Genomic DNA, 16,294 nt, shown 5'->3' with positions numbered 1-16,294 from the left:
TCAACATGATTCATAAAGCAGTGTATATTAAAATAAATAATTTTTTTTAAAAAATTGAATGAATTAACAACAAAAACAACACATTGATATTGGTTGATTGTTTCCTTGCAGTGCAATATAATCTTTGTATTCTTGATTTTGTTTGTTTGATAGTATGATCACAACTTTTTTTTTTAAGCTTGATTCATAGTTAATTTTTTACAGCTTCTAATTTTTATTCTGAATATATATTTGCTTTTTAAATATGCTTTCATCTAAGCAGCCAATTGGGACACTTTGTTTTCTTATCCAATCTGTCATTCTTTTCTTTCTTTGGATTGTTGAATCAATTCATACTTAAAATTATGAGAATTACATTTTCCACTATTTGTTTCTCTAATATTTTTTCCTGAATTAGGATGTTTTTCTTCAACTCCCTCTTTCAGTGCAGTACTTTATCCATAAGATTAATTATGTTTAATTTAAGACATCCTATTTCATAACCTCTCTTTCCCCGAGTCCTCAGTAGTGAATTTCTATTGTTCCCAAGTAAAATGATAGATTGTCAGAATATTATTATTTTTGTTAAATGTATAAAATGTACTTAAGTACAATAACGTTTCTGAAATCTGAAGCACCTTTATCAAGCTTACTTAAAGAAGAATAAGTGATTCACTTTTCAGTAAGATTTTAGAGTCACCATTTTGCCTAACCATATAACTGTTGTTGTTGTTTTGTTTTGTTTTGTTTTTTTTCATTAAGATAGCTTAAAAGATCTGGGATGTGATTTATAGTTGTTACTTGGTAAATGGAGATTTTGGTTAATATTCTTCTTGTCTATCTGCATGAAAGCACGATGGATTTCAGTTTGTGAGATAAAGCATTCTCTTACTATGATGCCCTATACTACCTGAACATTATTTCATCAAGATTTATGCAGAAAGTGAAACCCCTCTAGAACTTAAGCACCTTTATCTTCTAGCTGACAGTCCAGTGAAAATGTTTACTGCTTTTCAGAAGGTAACCATTTATTTAACTTGTAGCTAATGCTGGGCATGAATTTTTAATCTGAAGAACAAGAATAAGAGATGGTTAAATAGAAGCTTTTGAAAAACAGGTAGAATAAAAGAATTTACCAATAAATTAGAAGGTATTTGCAGATTTTTATTATTTGAAGCTTTTTTTGTTTGTTTGTTTAAAGTTATTTATTCTTTCAAGGCACATTTATCATACTGTCATAGGATAATGAGCTACCACGAAAGGATGATATTATCTAGGATGTTTTTGTTGGTATAGCAATTTTTCCTTTTAAATTTAACATTCTTTAGATTTAATCTAGAATTGTAAGAGGGAAAGAAAACCAATCAATCAGTAAAAAGATAAAAATAATTTTGACTCATTTGAAAGTATCTGTGTTTGAACTAAGCATTCATGGCATGGTTAGATAGTTATATCTGATTTCACTGAAAATGTTTCAAATTAATGTTTAACATTAATGAATTATGAATTTATTTTGGTTATTTATGAGTCAGAAATTTGGACAGTATCTTTTATTTAATTCATGAAATAATTTTATTTCATGCATTTTTAAAACTGAATTTATTTTCCCCTGACTATATCTATTCTTATGAGCCTAGCTTAATTGATTTTATTTGACCAGAAATTTTTTCCTTCAATTTTTATGTAATTCATATTGTTTTGTCTTTCACAACATAAAACTGGATTTTACTGCTGTTTATCTTCTTGTATCTTGGAGAATCTTTGACTGGAAGCTCAGTTCTTCCTTTCTCTAAAAGAGAGGGGAAGATGGTGATGGAAGACAATGAAGTGATAGCATCATAACTGTTCATATGCACCATTTTAGGTCTAGCAATATGGGGAAAGAAAGCATAATGGCAATAGGGAATACTTCAGGAAAGGGAAGAGATGAGATTTCCTCCTACTGCTGTTTTTGCCTCCTGTTATCACTCCCTTGTATCTTCAACTAAACAGACTCCACTGAAAGAGGGCCAGCCTCAGTGATGCTGCTTCATTTCTGAACCTGTTCCATAGTGTTGCTTATCTGAAGGAGAGAAAAGAGTAAGGAAATCCAGCTGATGACTCTAAATGAAACTTCAGCGATGCGTATGCAATTTTAAGTAGTAGGGTTTTTTAGTTATTATAAAGCAGAGAAAGTTCTTAATAAGCAATAGCCCTCAGGAAAAAAAAAAATTCTTCAACTTTTTTAATCCTTCTTTTGTAGTCTAAAAAACTCTTATTAGAGCAACTAGGGACATTTTTGGGCATTCAGATTAGAAAGCAGATCTAGAAAAGAGTGACCCCTCACCTACAGTGGTATTGAAACTGGGACAGAGAGACAGGGAGGCACAGATTTGAAAATTTCTCTTTTTTAGCAGAATTTACAAGATCCAAGGAGCTTCTCCTCCTCCTCTCTGGGTTCACTCCTGCCTTTGTTTGCTCTATGTTTGAAGCCCCTTAGACATAAAGAAATGTTTTTCCCATTTCCATCTTGTCCCATTCCCCACTTTCTTTTCCTTTCCTTTATGCTCACAGGGCTCTTCTGCATTAAACTCTCTGCATTTGCACACCTAATGTAGCATTGTCTCTTGTTCTTCTCTGTTATGGAGAGTAGGTTCTGAACTTTCACAGAATCTCCTAACCACAAATAGATAATGTATTGTACTTTTGATTAAAATGTCTTTAAACTTTGTACACAGTAACTGCAAGATTATGTGATGATCAACTGTGATGGATATAGGTCTTTTCAACAATAAAGTAAATCAAGGTAATTCCAATAGACTTGTGATAAAAAGTGCCATTTGCATCCAGAGAGAAAACTATGGATACTGAATATATATTCAAAACATAGTCTTACCACCTTTATTTTATGGTGGTTGTTTGCTTGCCTTTTTGTGGTGAGCTTTTTCTTCTCAAAGAGCAGCCAGGTGGTAAAAGTTCAGATCTTTTATTATCCCAATATAGCCCGGTTAGCTTAGAGGCCTATTTCTCTGCTTGGTTCCAAGAGCTCTCTCCAAATGTCACCAAATCCAAAGGTCTGGTCCTTCAGCCTCTGCCTCTGCTTTCTTCAGCCTCCAGCCAGCTCCAACCTTCATGTCATTCGGTGAAATCTCGACTTGTAGCGTCTTCCTCTCTCCAACCTCTTCGACTGGCCCATTGGCCTATTTATGCTCCTTCCAGAGAGACGGATTATGGGTTTTCTCCCATAGTGCTCTCTGGCCCAAAGCTTCAAGGGAGGTGTGAACTCATTGAACTCCAATGAGTAAAGGTGTGAACACAAGCCTTGTCTTGATTAGTTCTACTTAGTACCTTGTTTCAGGTTCTGGCCAAAACAACTTCTTGTAAGATTAGATCAACTCTAATTACTTAGCAGTTAGTAAGGATTCCAACATCTCCCCCTTTCTTTTGTTTTAAAACATAGGGGGTTTCTGAGGGGGTACACATAAATCCATCAATATGGGCCAGAACTTTGTAACAGATATACATGGTCAACAATTTTTCATCTCAGGGAACCCAATGATTTCTGAAGATTTTAAGAGTCCTTTTGACAGTCTCATTGTCAGCCATCTGATTCTTTCTTCATCTGTGGAAATATAAGTAGATCCTCTTTCCCAAGCAGTTAACCTATCTAATTCTCTTCTGTTTACCATTTTTGGGATTTCTCCTCATCATCTGGTAATTACATTGGAGCTGTTTGCATTGGATATTGTCTTGTTGTCTTAAAAGGCCTGTATTCTTCCCAACTATAATCCTGATTGCTTTTCTGTTGGTTGATGACATCAGAGTTCTGAATTTCTAAAGTCTCTCTGGGTGTAACCTCAGCTGCTATCATGCCCCACCTGTCCTTTGATTGATACTTTGGAGCTGGGCCTTGCCTCTCATTCTTCTGGGTCAATATACATTTAGAGGCCCAATGAAAGCCTCGGTTACATTTTGGACATGGGGTTTTGGGTTTTCTCTCACCCTGTCTTCTCACTCTATCTCCATATCTACAATGAGCTCTCAAATGTCCAATTTTTCCGCAGTGAAAACATCGACGAGTTTCTCTAGAATTCCTCTGCCAAGAAGGACCTTGTCTTTCCATGTTCATCATAGTCTGGGCATAATAAGCATTTGTGCCCACTGTGGCACAGCGTCTAATGATTTCCTCTAAAGGAGCATCTTTTTCTAGCCCCCATATAATTCTTTTGCAAACCTCATTGGCATTTTCCTTAGCCAAATGTTTAGTCATTATTTCTGTTGCTGCATTGTCTCCAATGGTTCTTATTACAGCTGTTTGTAAACGTCCCACAAAATCTGCAAAAGTTTCATTGGGACCTTGCTCTATTTTTGTGAAAGCATTATTTCCATCTTTCTGTCCAGGAGAGAATTCCAAGCTTTTATTGCAGCCTTAGAAATTTGCTCATAGACTGTTATGGGATAATAAATCTGTTCTGAACTCTCTGCATACTGACCTTCACCAGCTAGTTGGTCAAAAGTGATTTGTACAACAGTTCCTTTTTGCCTATTGCGTTGGGCTTGAATCCTACATAATTCATGAAACTCCGAAAGCCACAATAAATTTTGTCCCGGTTCTAGACAAGTTTTCGTTATGGATTTCCAGTCATTCGGGGTTAGGATTTCATTAGACAAATTATCCAGTAACATCTTCACATAAGATGATGTAGCCCCATAAAGAGTGCAACTCTTTTTCAAATCTTTAATTTTTTCCAAATTAAAAGGAGTGTATTTTCTCTCTTTTTGACCTGAGGAGTTGAGCTCTTCAATCACAGGATATGCATTTATAAAATCAGATATATCTTCTCCTTCATTTTTTGCCTTAATTAATGCTTTTTCTAATCTTGTTAAATTCTGCTTTACAGGAGAAGCTGACTGTGTTTCTGTCTCTCTCCCTCCCCCTTGTTCCACCCATGAAGGGTTAATTGTGGGGGGAGGGTCATGAGATGTGGAATCACCTAATTCCTCCTGCTGTGAAGTATCATACTCAGAATTGTAATTAACTCCATTCTCATCTGATTCGTCCTCCTTTTCACCTAGTAAAGTTGGCAATTTTTCCTCCTGTACTTTCCTTTTCATCATTCTATCACTTAAATAACTTCTTATAGCCAATTGTATTACATTATATGTATTAATTATTGAGTTAGGCCCATTTTTATCATAGAATTGACAAAGATCCTCTCCAACCAATTTCCATTCATTTAGATCTAATTCCTTATCAAGAGAGAAACAAGGACACATGTCCTTTACAGTTTGTAAAAGTTCAGTGATTTGCTGTAAACTTATAATTAAACCTTGGCTTTCCATAATTTTGACAATGCTCTCTAAACATTTTCCTTGAACAGAAACAGGCTGTTTTCTAAATATCTGTCCCATCTTAGATGAAATTCTACTTTAACTCTTCTAACAAAATTTCTTTGTTGCACTCACCCTAATTTCTGGGTTGAAGAGTCTTTTCCACTGGATCAGGATCAGAGGCTTTTCCACTTGAATCAGGATCGGGGCTTTTCCACTTGAATCAGGATCGGAGCTTTTCCACTGAAATCCACTGAGGGGTCTGTTTGTCCCACGTTCAGGGCGCCAAAATGTGGTGAGCTTTTTCTTCTCAAAGAGCAGCCAGGTGGTAAAAGTTCAGATCTTTTATTATCCCAATATAGCCCGGTTAGCTTAGAGGTCTATTTCTCTGCTTGGTTCCAAGAGCTCTCTCCAAATGTCACCAAATCCAAAGGTCTGGTCCTTCAGCCTCTGCCTCTGCTTTCTTCAGCCTCCAGCCAGCTCCAACCTTCATGTCATTCCGGTGAAATCTCGACTTGTAGCGTCTTCCTCTCTCCAACCTCTTCGACTGGCCCATTGGCCTATTTATGCTCCTTCCAGAGAGACGGATTATGGGTTTTCTCCCATAGTGCTCTCTGGCCCAAAGCTTCAAGGGAGGTGTGAACTCATTGAACTCCAATGAGTAAAGGTGTGAACACAAGCCTTGTCTTGATTAGTTCTACTTAGTACCTTGTTTCAGGTTCTGGCCAAAACAACTTCTTGTAAGATTAGATCAACTCTAATTACTTAGCAGTTAGTAAGGATTCCAACACCTTTTTTTTTTTTTTTTCTTTTGATCTGATTTTTCTTGTGCAGCATGACAAATATGAAAATATATTTAGAAAAATTGCACAGTTGCTCTATCAGATTGCTGTTTTGGGAAGGGCAGGGGAGTGATAGAGAAATATTTGAAAAATAATTTTGCAAAAGCAAATGTTGAAAACTATCTTTGCATGTATTTAGAAAAATAAAATACTTTAAAAAAATGATAGCTTCTTTCATTGCTAATTATGAACTATTATTCTCCTATCTATAGTTATAAAACATATAATCCCACCTTTTTTTAGAGGTGTGTGGTTTTTTTTTATGTTAAAGTATATATATGTGTACATATCCATACAGTTATTTTGCTGCACAAAAAGAATCAGACTTTGAAATAATGTAAAATTAATCTAAGAAGGAAATCAAAAATGCAAGTGGACAAAAACAGAGGGATTGGAAATGCTATGTATTGGTTCACACTCATTTCCCAGAGTTCTTTTGCTGGGTGTAGCTGGTTCTATTCATTATTGAACAAATGGAACTGATTTGGTTCATCTCATTGTTGGAGAGAGCCACATCCATCAGAATTGATCATCATATAGTATTGTTGTTGAAGATAATGATCTTCTGGTCCTGCTCATTTCACTCAGCATCAGTTCATATAAGTCTCTCCAGGCCTTTCTGAAATCTTCCTGCTGGTCCTTTCTAATAGAACAGTAATATTCCATAACATTCATATTCCACAATTTATTCAGCCATTATCCAAGTGATGGGCATCAACTCAGTTTCCAGTCTCTAGCCACTACAAAGAGGGCTGCTGAGATGCGTGTCTTTATATGCAGCTTTTCGCTACATGGAATTCCTTGTAGTATATAATATGAAGCAGTTTTCTAAACTTTTCATTTTATGACTTTTCAGTTTTCCTAACAATACTTATGTAATAAAGTATTCCTCATTATGTAAAACAGAAAACTGCTTTATTTGATGATTCCTAGGTCTTATTTTGATGCTGATCATCTTTCTTATTTTAATCCAATACTATATAGTTTTGATAATTAGTTTTTTTCATTTTTGAGACCAAATAATGACAAATAACAAAAGTGTACATGATTATGGACAACATAAAATTCAGTATACCTGAAAGATGCATAGCTCTTATGAGAGACCTCAGCAGGTATTTCATCTAAATAGCATCCCGAGTGGAAAAAATTCTGGCAAATGAAAACCATGTTATTGAAGTCAGAGGTAGATAAATTTTTTGGAGTGTTTGCTGTGAAAAGGAGCACCATGAAACTGGTGTAGGTTTTGTAATCAAAACTAATGTTTTGCATGACTTGCATGACTAGCAAAAGTGAATGAGAGGTTTATGACAATGCAGTTACCACTTGCAAGAAAGTGCCACACTACCATGATCTGTAATATGCTTCCACAATGAAGAACCCTGCTGAGATGAAAGAAAAATTTAATGAAGACCTGGAGACCCTTATCATCAATATGTTGAAAGAAGATAAGCTTATAATTCTGGATTACTTTAATGCTAGAATAGACACAGACTACCAGACATGGCAGGGAGTTTTTGAGAAGAAACAGTGATAACAATGGTTACCTTCTATTAAGGATTTGTGTGTTTCCTAACCTTCTCATCACTAACACTGGTTTCCATTTAACTAATAAAACTTTGTGGATGCACCCTCAAAGGAAATAGTAGGCATTTAATAGACTGTGTCTTTGTAAGGATAATAATAGGCAGGATGCGAGAGTGACAAAGGAGATGAATAGTGATCATATTGGATGCAGTATATTGGATATTGGAGCAAATATAAACTTATCCTCTCCAGGCCAAATATTTACATTTCAACAAAAGCAATGGCTTTAAAACAAGATGACTACAAGAATTAGTGTCAATAGATAAGAGTGTTTCTCTGAGTAGAAACTATTGCTAACTTTGAAGGAAAGCTGAAAGCAGCACACTGTTGCAGAAATAACATTGGAGCAAAAAAGGAGGGGGTAGCTTTCAAAGATTTGATTGCATTTATTGATTAGGGCCACCACACTCAAAAATATGATTGGTTTGATGAAAATAATGAGGAAATTCAAAAGATGTAAACTCCACAGTGTTTACCAGTAGAATAGTCTGTCTCTAAGAAGGAAGAGTTCAACCCCATCAAAAGTAAAATGCAAGTGAAGTTTTTTTTGGCTGATTAGGAAGGCAGATGAAATTCATTTTTATGTGAATAATAACAATCCAAAGCACTTTTATGATGCTCTGAAAACTATTTGACTCCAAAGATCTATGATACATTCTATCTCCTCAGTGTTTATGTTGTCACATTGATTAATAATAAGGATATTATCCTGGAGAAATAAGCTGGACACTTTCATAATATTTTCAGCAGAACATATATCTCACTTTGAAATCAATCCCTCTTTAGCTGAACTTCTAACTGAGGAAGAAATTTTTAATCCCATTTACTTTCTCTTGTGTGGTAAAGTGCCATGCTGATTCTATTCCATCTGAGATTTACAAGACAAGGGAGTTCATTGCTCATACAGAAGCTGACTGAAGTTTTCTGGGTAATAAGGGAAGAGGTTATCCCTTAAGAATTCCAGAATGCTTGCACTATCCATCTCTTTAAAGGTTAAGGAACTAGATTGTCTTGTGACTATCCCAATAGTATGGGTGATGGGGATGTGTAAAATAACCTCACAAATTACAGCATTTTTCTGAACTCTTCATCTCCTCTCAGACCTCCCATCGACTCTCCTTTCCCCCTCCTCTCAACTGAGAATCTTGCTTCATATTTTTAGGCCATTTGCAAAGAGGTACCTTCTCTCTCCTTTTTCTCATTTGACATCACTCAAACGTCTTCTGCCACTTCTTCCTGGATGAAGGAACAGCACTTCTCATCATCAAGGCTATCCCCTTTACATGCACGGGTGATCCTATTCCATCCTATCTTCTTCATTAAGTTGCCCTTTCTATCATCTCTATCCTTTTGCTAATTTATTGGCTGCTTTCGTAGTGCCTATAAACATGCCAAATGTTGCCCTCATCTTCAAGTGGTCTGCCCATCATCTCTTACTATTATTTCTTTTTTTTTTTTTTTCTCTTCATGTGGTCAGATAACTTGAGGCAGTTGTCTACAATAAGTGATTCCATTTCCCTTTTAAGTAGTGACTCTTCTTTCTCTTCTCTCATTCATTTAAAAATCTATGCAGTCTGGCTCTGACCCTCATCATTTAATTAGGGAAAAAATTATTCTATATTTTTTCTAGGTTAGTTGTCATTTTCAGGAATAGCATTCATTTAGAAGAATTCCTGGATAATAAAATTGTAGAGAACCTTAGCGACCATTCCATACAGTTTATTAGGCAAATTGTTGTAATCTGCAGAGGTGCAATAGCTTACGTAGAAGTAAGGTAGATAGTTTTTGACAAAATTTTCTTTTCTTTAGATAAAATATACCTATTCCCTAATAAAGTTATTGTATAACATTAACAACCTGATCATTTTCCAGCATCTGTAATCCTGTTTACCAGTGTAAAATTTGATATCAAAAACTGAACAAAACACATTTAGCATCATCGGATTTGATAGGATCATAGAGTCATAAAATTAGAGTTGTAACAGATCTTGGAGGCCAAAAAATCCATTGAAAATGAGGTACACAGAAAAGTCAAAAGGCTTTTTCCAAGATCACTCAAACAGATGTGGGATTTAAATACTAGTCTTCTGATTCAAAGTCTAACACTCTTTCCATTGTATTCCTTCCCTCCCTCCCTCCTTCCTTTTCTCCCTTCCTTCTTCCATCTCTTCTCCCTCCCTTCCTCCATCTCTTCTCCATCTTTTCCTTTCCTCCTTCCTTCCCTGATCTTCTTTTTTCCTCCCTCCCCTTTCTTGATTCCTGCTCTTCTGCTTTCTCGTTTCTTCTTTCCTCTTCTTTCTTTTAATTGTTCTGCTGTGGATAAAGATTAAAATTCTTGAGTAAAATGTAATTATTTATTTTGTCTCTGAAATACCATTACTTAGACTGTAATAGAGTCTTAGATTGGGAATATTTATAGCCCTTGTTTTGGACTCTTTACTATTAAGTACATTAGCCCTTTTTGACACTGATGATATCATTGATGTCAACTTGGTGATTCATGCTGAGAGTCAATTAAAACTATCCTTTATATCAATGTTATAGAATAATAATATGATATTATATACTCATGTATTATTTCTTCAGTCATTCACTAATTGATTAGCATTTCTTTTGTCACCACAAAAAAAGCTTGTGTAAGTACTTCACCTATGTAGAACCCTTTCTCCTTTTTTTGCATTCTTTGTGATATAGGCATACAACTTGTATAGTCTGTATATATAGTCAAACATGTGCTGTTTTCCAGCTCTTTTCCTTCATTACCCTTGATATTCTTTGGCTTTTGTTCTTTATTATGAATCTATATCATATATAAATTTCTAATTTTATAACTTCTTTGGTAGTTTGATCATTGTGACACTGAATAAATAATTTAAGATATTGTCATTTTCATTCCAATACCCAAACCTACCCTTGAACAGTTAATATTTCTCAAATTATTTAGCTCTAGCTTTTATTGCTAATATGCAGGAATTCTGATGGTTTATCTGGATTTAATGTATATCCTGCAACTTTTTTGCATTTCAGTCAACTTTTTAGTTACTTTTTTCAGGTTTTCTAACTCATTATTATCTGCAAAACCCAGTGATTGCATTTATTTTTTCCCTATATTTATTCCCTTGGTTTCTCTTTCTTGTTTTATGGTTGTAAATACAAATCATTCTGATAATGATGTATATCTTTGTTTTACCTTTGATCTTTCTATAATGGCTAACACTTTCTGGATCTCCATCCTTTTATATAGTCTTCCTTTACTTTGAACCATCCACAGATTTCCTCTTCTTTTATTTTGCACCACACCATTAATATGTTGAAAAGAACATGACCAGTGGTGAATAAAATTCTTCATGAGGATTGAGAGAAAGTTATCTGGCACTTAACACTTTTTGGAGTTAGTCTAGAATGATAGAAGCAATGTAAGCTAATGAGCAAGGCTTTTGCTTTTGCAATGTCTCTCTAAAATAAGAAAGTAGTTTAGTTGTAGTGGCACACTTCTGTAATTCCTAGTACTTGGTAAAGCTGAGGGGGATGCTTCATGATCTTGCAAGTAGGACTAAAGGTGATCAGTTATTTACATTAAATTCAGTCCCATTATGGTGGAGAGGAAGGGTACAGAAAGCTGCATAAGTAGAGTAAGAGGCAAACTGGCAATAGGTTATGTGATGAAACGGGTCAAAACTTTCATGCAGTTAAGTAGTAGGATTTGTCCAGTAGGACTTCTCTGTACTTCTAGCCTGGACAAGAATGAGAGGCACCATTTTCTCTCCCTACAGAGAGTATTTTTTTTTTTTTTTTGTAAGTTAATGGCAAGATGGTATGGGGGAAAAAACCCTAGACCAAAAATCAGGATTCTTGGTCTCATTTCAGTTACTAAGTTGTTTGATAAATCATTTATCATGTCTATACCTCTTTTTCCTCATAGGTGAAATGAAAGGATTGGGTAAATTTATTTCTAAGATTTCCATTATAAAGTTACAATAACTTTGAAATAAATACTTTGCCTTCTTAACCAACTTAAATGTTTTGGGAAAAATTATCTAGGGAATATTGTATTTTGTTATATCACAATATCATATTAATTTTATTTGAGAATATTTTAACAACTGCCTAGCTAAGAAAAAAATTTAGTAATCCTTTCAATCCAGTAATTGTTAATAAGTTTGAGCAATATGTATTTTTTTGGTAATGCATGTAGTCATATTATCATGAGAATTTGTGTGAGAGCTAATGACCACTCCCTACTGTGTTTTATCTTTTTCTATAAATGTTACCATTTGGTGTTTTAAAATGTTTTATATTTCATGCATATTTTTAATACTCCAAAAATAAATTTAAATAAGGCATTTTGTTAATTCTAATTTATACATTATAAATAACTCTAGTAATTGTAACTTATAAATGTTGAGTTATTTGATCTTTAATAAATGATGTGATAATTTATTCAGTTTGGGTACAGTAGACTAAAATGATTACACATATGCTTTAATCTCTTGAATTATTCTTAACTGTTCATACATATGCCAGTATCTATTGTCACCTAATTTTGGTGTAATTTTATTATAGCAGTTTAACAACTCTAATAATTTTAATTGTTATCTAGAAGAATAATGTCATTTAATTTGATCAAAAGTATGGCAGGATGGATGAGTGACAAATTAATAATTCACCATCTTTTCATAATACTGTAGCATGGAATATTAGAAAGATTGATGGCAGAAAAGGTTAACAAATTTTAGCAGCTTTCATTAGCTTTACATTGTCATATGTTTGTGGTACTGACTGAAATAAGCTTTGTAGGAGATCCAGTCTAGGGAACTAATTACTTGTGCCGATTGCTATACTGATGAATAGACTTTCATTGTATCTTTCCCCTGAAGATGAGCACCAGTGTGTGATTCACGGCTGCATCCTGGCTGATATTTGATAATAATTTTAACAGATAAATGTAGGAAGGCAGAATGATGAAGTACCTATTCTGGAGCTGAGACTACCAAAGGCATCCACATAGCCAGCTGTGCTCTGCCTTTTTAAAATATCACTGATGGAAATTTTTAAGTTATTAATTGAGCTTCAAGTAAATGTCTTTTCCTCATCTCTACACATGCATATACTTTAAAACATGTTCAGTTACTCTTTTCAAGTGATAACTTTTGCTTTTATTTGAAAATTAAATAATTGACCATATCATGTAAATGAAACTCCAAGTTGTCATGTACACACACGTTATATGCATGCATGTATGCATATGTACATACGTAATACAAGATTTATTAATTTTAGGTACATTTTAATGACAGGAATATAGTCTGCTAGCATTTCTTTCCCTGCTTGTATAATATTCTTCCCTGTCCTCGTAGTAATGATCAAAATCGACAAAGGATATATTTGGTATCCATGCTTCCTTTCCCTATGTTCTCAGAAAAGAGGTACCAAACCCACTGTAGTCATATCACTGTTTAAAAAATAGCTGTTGAGAAAATTACGTAGTTTATGGCATATTTTCTTCTTGAACTGAATTTGAATGACTTAATTTGTAAAATTACAGCTCTGTAGACCCTGCTTTGTTTTTAGATTTATTCTTTAAAATGCAGAGAATATCAATATCATTTTTAGTATTTTGAGCTGTAAATTGGTCAAGGATACTAATTTGTCACAGCTGACAGGCACACAATTTTATTAGCTCATGAAATACACGTTGGGTTTTATTTTGTATTTATCATTCTAGCAGAAGTTCCAATTATGGAAAAAATTTTATTTTACCATTGAAATTCACATATCTTCAAGCTTTAGATTTTTTGGTTGTTGTTGTTCTTGCAAATTACATCACAGGTGTTTCCCTTCCATCCTGCCTTGCATATTAGGATTCTTTTTTTTTTTTTTTAACTTTACTATTTTCCTAGCAAGATATTTTCAGTGTTTTAGTTAAGATTTAGCTTTTTAAAAAAAAAACATATTACAGAGAACTCTTTACATATTTGAAGAAGTATAATGGAAGATAAATTTAGCATATCCTTTAAAAAGTAAATTTTAAGAAATATGTTTTCCATATAGCAATTATTGCACATCATATAGCATGTAGTTTTTAATTAAATATAAAAACATAGTACATGAAACAGAAATCCAATCTGATTTGCTTGAAAATAGATTGCTATTTCACTCTCCTGCAATGGTTTATTTAAAAACAGTAAATGGAAAAGAAATGCATTTTCTTGTGTTGTTCTAAGCCTCAGGGGCTAAATGTAATGAATATTTTAAGAGATTATTTTAATTAAATTCCTGCACATCTAAACAGAGCAATATTTTATTATCACATACATAACCATGTAACTGAGGTATTCATTAAAGTTAACACTTTCTGGACCAAGCATTCATAGTATGATTTACTGACCTTGTGCAAAAAGGCACAAATTAGGAAGAAAAATGAAGGGGGACAGACTTTGATTAATATAGGTAATGTTATACCATATTTATAATAGCCTTTTCCCTATTCTGGTTTATAAATGCAGTCACTGAGAAAGGTGTCCTGCTGAGGCTGAAATGAGGCTGAAATCGGAGCACATGCCACTAGAGTGTGGGGAAACTGATCACACTGTCAGCAATTCATTTCAAAATGATGTATTTAGTGCTCATTTCACCTTCCAAGAAAAAAGGGAAAGGAGTTCCTTAGGCTGGAAGGTGATATTGTTATTTTCAAGGACATACCTAAGTAAAAGATTGCAGCAAAAGGGGAGGGGGGTGTTGTTTAACAGGGATTGGATGTGGAGAAGGAAAAAAGGGCAGAGCAAACAAGGAGAGCTTTATGCAGAAATCCAGTGCTACCACGCTGTTTGATAATTGCTAACATATGTGGCTTCTCTGTTTCATTGTAGTCGTCCTCGTGAGTTCTGGCGCCTTGACTACTGGGAAGATGACTTGCGGCGCCGGCGACGATTTGTGCGTAACCCTCTTGGATCGACACATCCTGAAGCGACACTAAAAACAGCCGTGGAACATGGTCAGTGTAAAAACCACTTTTTGTCCATAGCAGCAGGTACAGTACTTGGTAATGAACAACAGAGTTTCATTACTGCAAGACCTTGTAAAACAGTTCAACACTACATTTCAGAGTTATTTTACCCACAAATGAAAGAAGTAGCTACTTTTTTATAGACAGCATAGTGTCTGTAATCTTGTGATGTTAATCGTATACACAATATATAGCAGACTTTGTTTCTTGGAGCTAAAATTATTTTTAATGACACATTTAGCTTTGAGTTCATTGCCTTCATCAAGTAAAAGACCACTAATTAGTTTAATTACTTTAATATAATAAAGAAAACATTACTAAAACCAAATACATTTTGAGGCACTCTTGAGCATATATGGTTTTTTCTTAACTGCTGATTTTTAACTTGAGATTCCAATGAGAAGCAGAGGAATGGTAATAAATGTTTAAGTGCCTTGGCCTAGGTAGTCTCTAAGCCTTGATTTGTAGATGGTAATGATAGATGGCTAGCGGAAAAAGAGAATAGACATGATTTCCCTATGTTACTGTTCTGCATCATCTTGTTAGCAGACCTCAACCAAACATCTTCCCCTTGCTTTCCTCCCCCTGGTTTTTGTTGTATTGCATATTACCCTACTTCTTATTCAGCAGCAATTTTTGGAAGCTATCTGAAAAGCCAGTAGGAATGAATGAGTAGAACTATGGATTATTCCTTTAGGTTTAACAATTTCTTTACCTTGGTTATGCACCTAAACTTATTATTTTATGGTTTTGAAAGTTATCATAGTTAAGCAAAATAATGTATCCACACTTAATATTGTTAGTAAAACTGACAACATATCTTAATGTTTTTTGCTTTTTTTTAAATACAAGCAATATCTTTACTTTTTTCATGCCTGCCATTTAAAATTTCAAGGTTTGTATTTACATTTATAAGGTTAAAGTGCAAAATACAAAGGAAATATTAATTTAAGGCAATTAAGAATATTGTTGAGATCTAGATGAAAGAATGTAATGTTGGATTTGGCCTCAGTCAGGCAGCTTAACCTCTTGCACTCAGCCTTAAAGAGCCATTTCTGGAAGAAAATGTCTACAATATGTCATCAGATATAACACCAAATGTGACATCAGTCCTTTAAAATAAATGGCCATACAGAGAATAGTCAATAACAAAGTGATCTAAAAGCAATGAGTCCCAGAGCCTTACATCTTCAACAGTAGGAGGAGGGGAAGGAGAAACAAAATGTAGAATTAATTAGGCCACTTCTGCTTTGGGTGTTCTTATTATTTTTATTGTGAGGTGATACTGTGGATTTTAGAGTAGAATGTATTTTTTGGTTAATGATCTTATATTTAAAAGATATACTTTTAAAAAGGATTTTATTTCATTTGAGCAAAAAAAAAGAACTTAGTACTTCTTGAAAAATAGTTTTGACAATTTAAGAATTTTTCTTAAATCTTTTCTTTCATTTAATAAGGATTTTTACCTTGTTTGCTTTAGATAAGCCATTTGTTTTCGCAAAATTTACTCATTGCATAATTAATTTTCTAAACTCATTTACAAGTGAACAGAATAATGTGATTTTTGTTCACT

At 34.1% G+C, this 16,294-nt stretch overlaps 1 protein-coding gene across 1 annotated transcript in view; it reads left to right on the top strand.

The window, feature by feature from the left end:
- The window catches only part of LRBA (LPS responsive beige-like anchor protein), a 745,582-nt gene that overhangs the window by 417,211 nt on the left and 312,077 nt on the right, over positions 1–16,294 (top strand). Inside the window, exon 37 of the mRNA XM_051966352.1 lies at positions 14,585–14,709. Within this exon, the coding sequence (XP_051822312.1) occupies positions 14,585–14,709 (125 nt within the window). The remainder of the gene's footprint in view (positions 1–14,584; positions 14,710–16,294) is intronic.

Source organism: Antechinus flavipes, chromosome 6 (genome assembly GCF_016432865.1).
Source record: "Antechinus flavipes isolate AdamAnt ecotype Samford, QLD, Australia chromosome 6, AdamAnt_v2, whole genome shotgun sequence".
Lineage (NCBI taxonomy): Eukaryota > Metazoa > Chordata > Mammalia > Dasyuromorphia > Dasyuridae > Antechinus > Antechinus flavipes.
The sequence above is the reverse complement of the archived record's forward strand: the minus strand, read 5'-3'. Positions and strand labels throughout refer to the sequence as shown.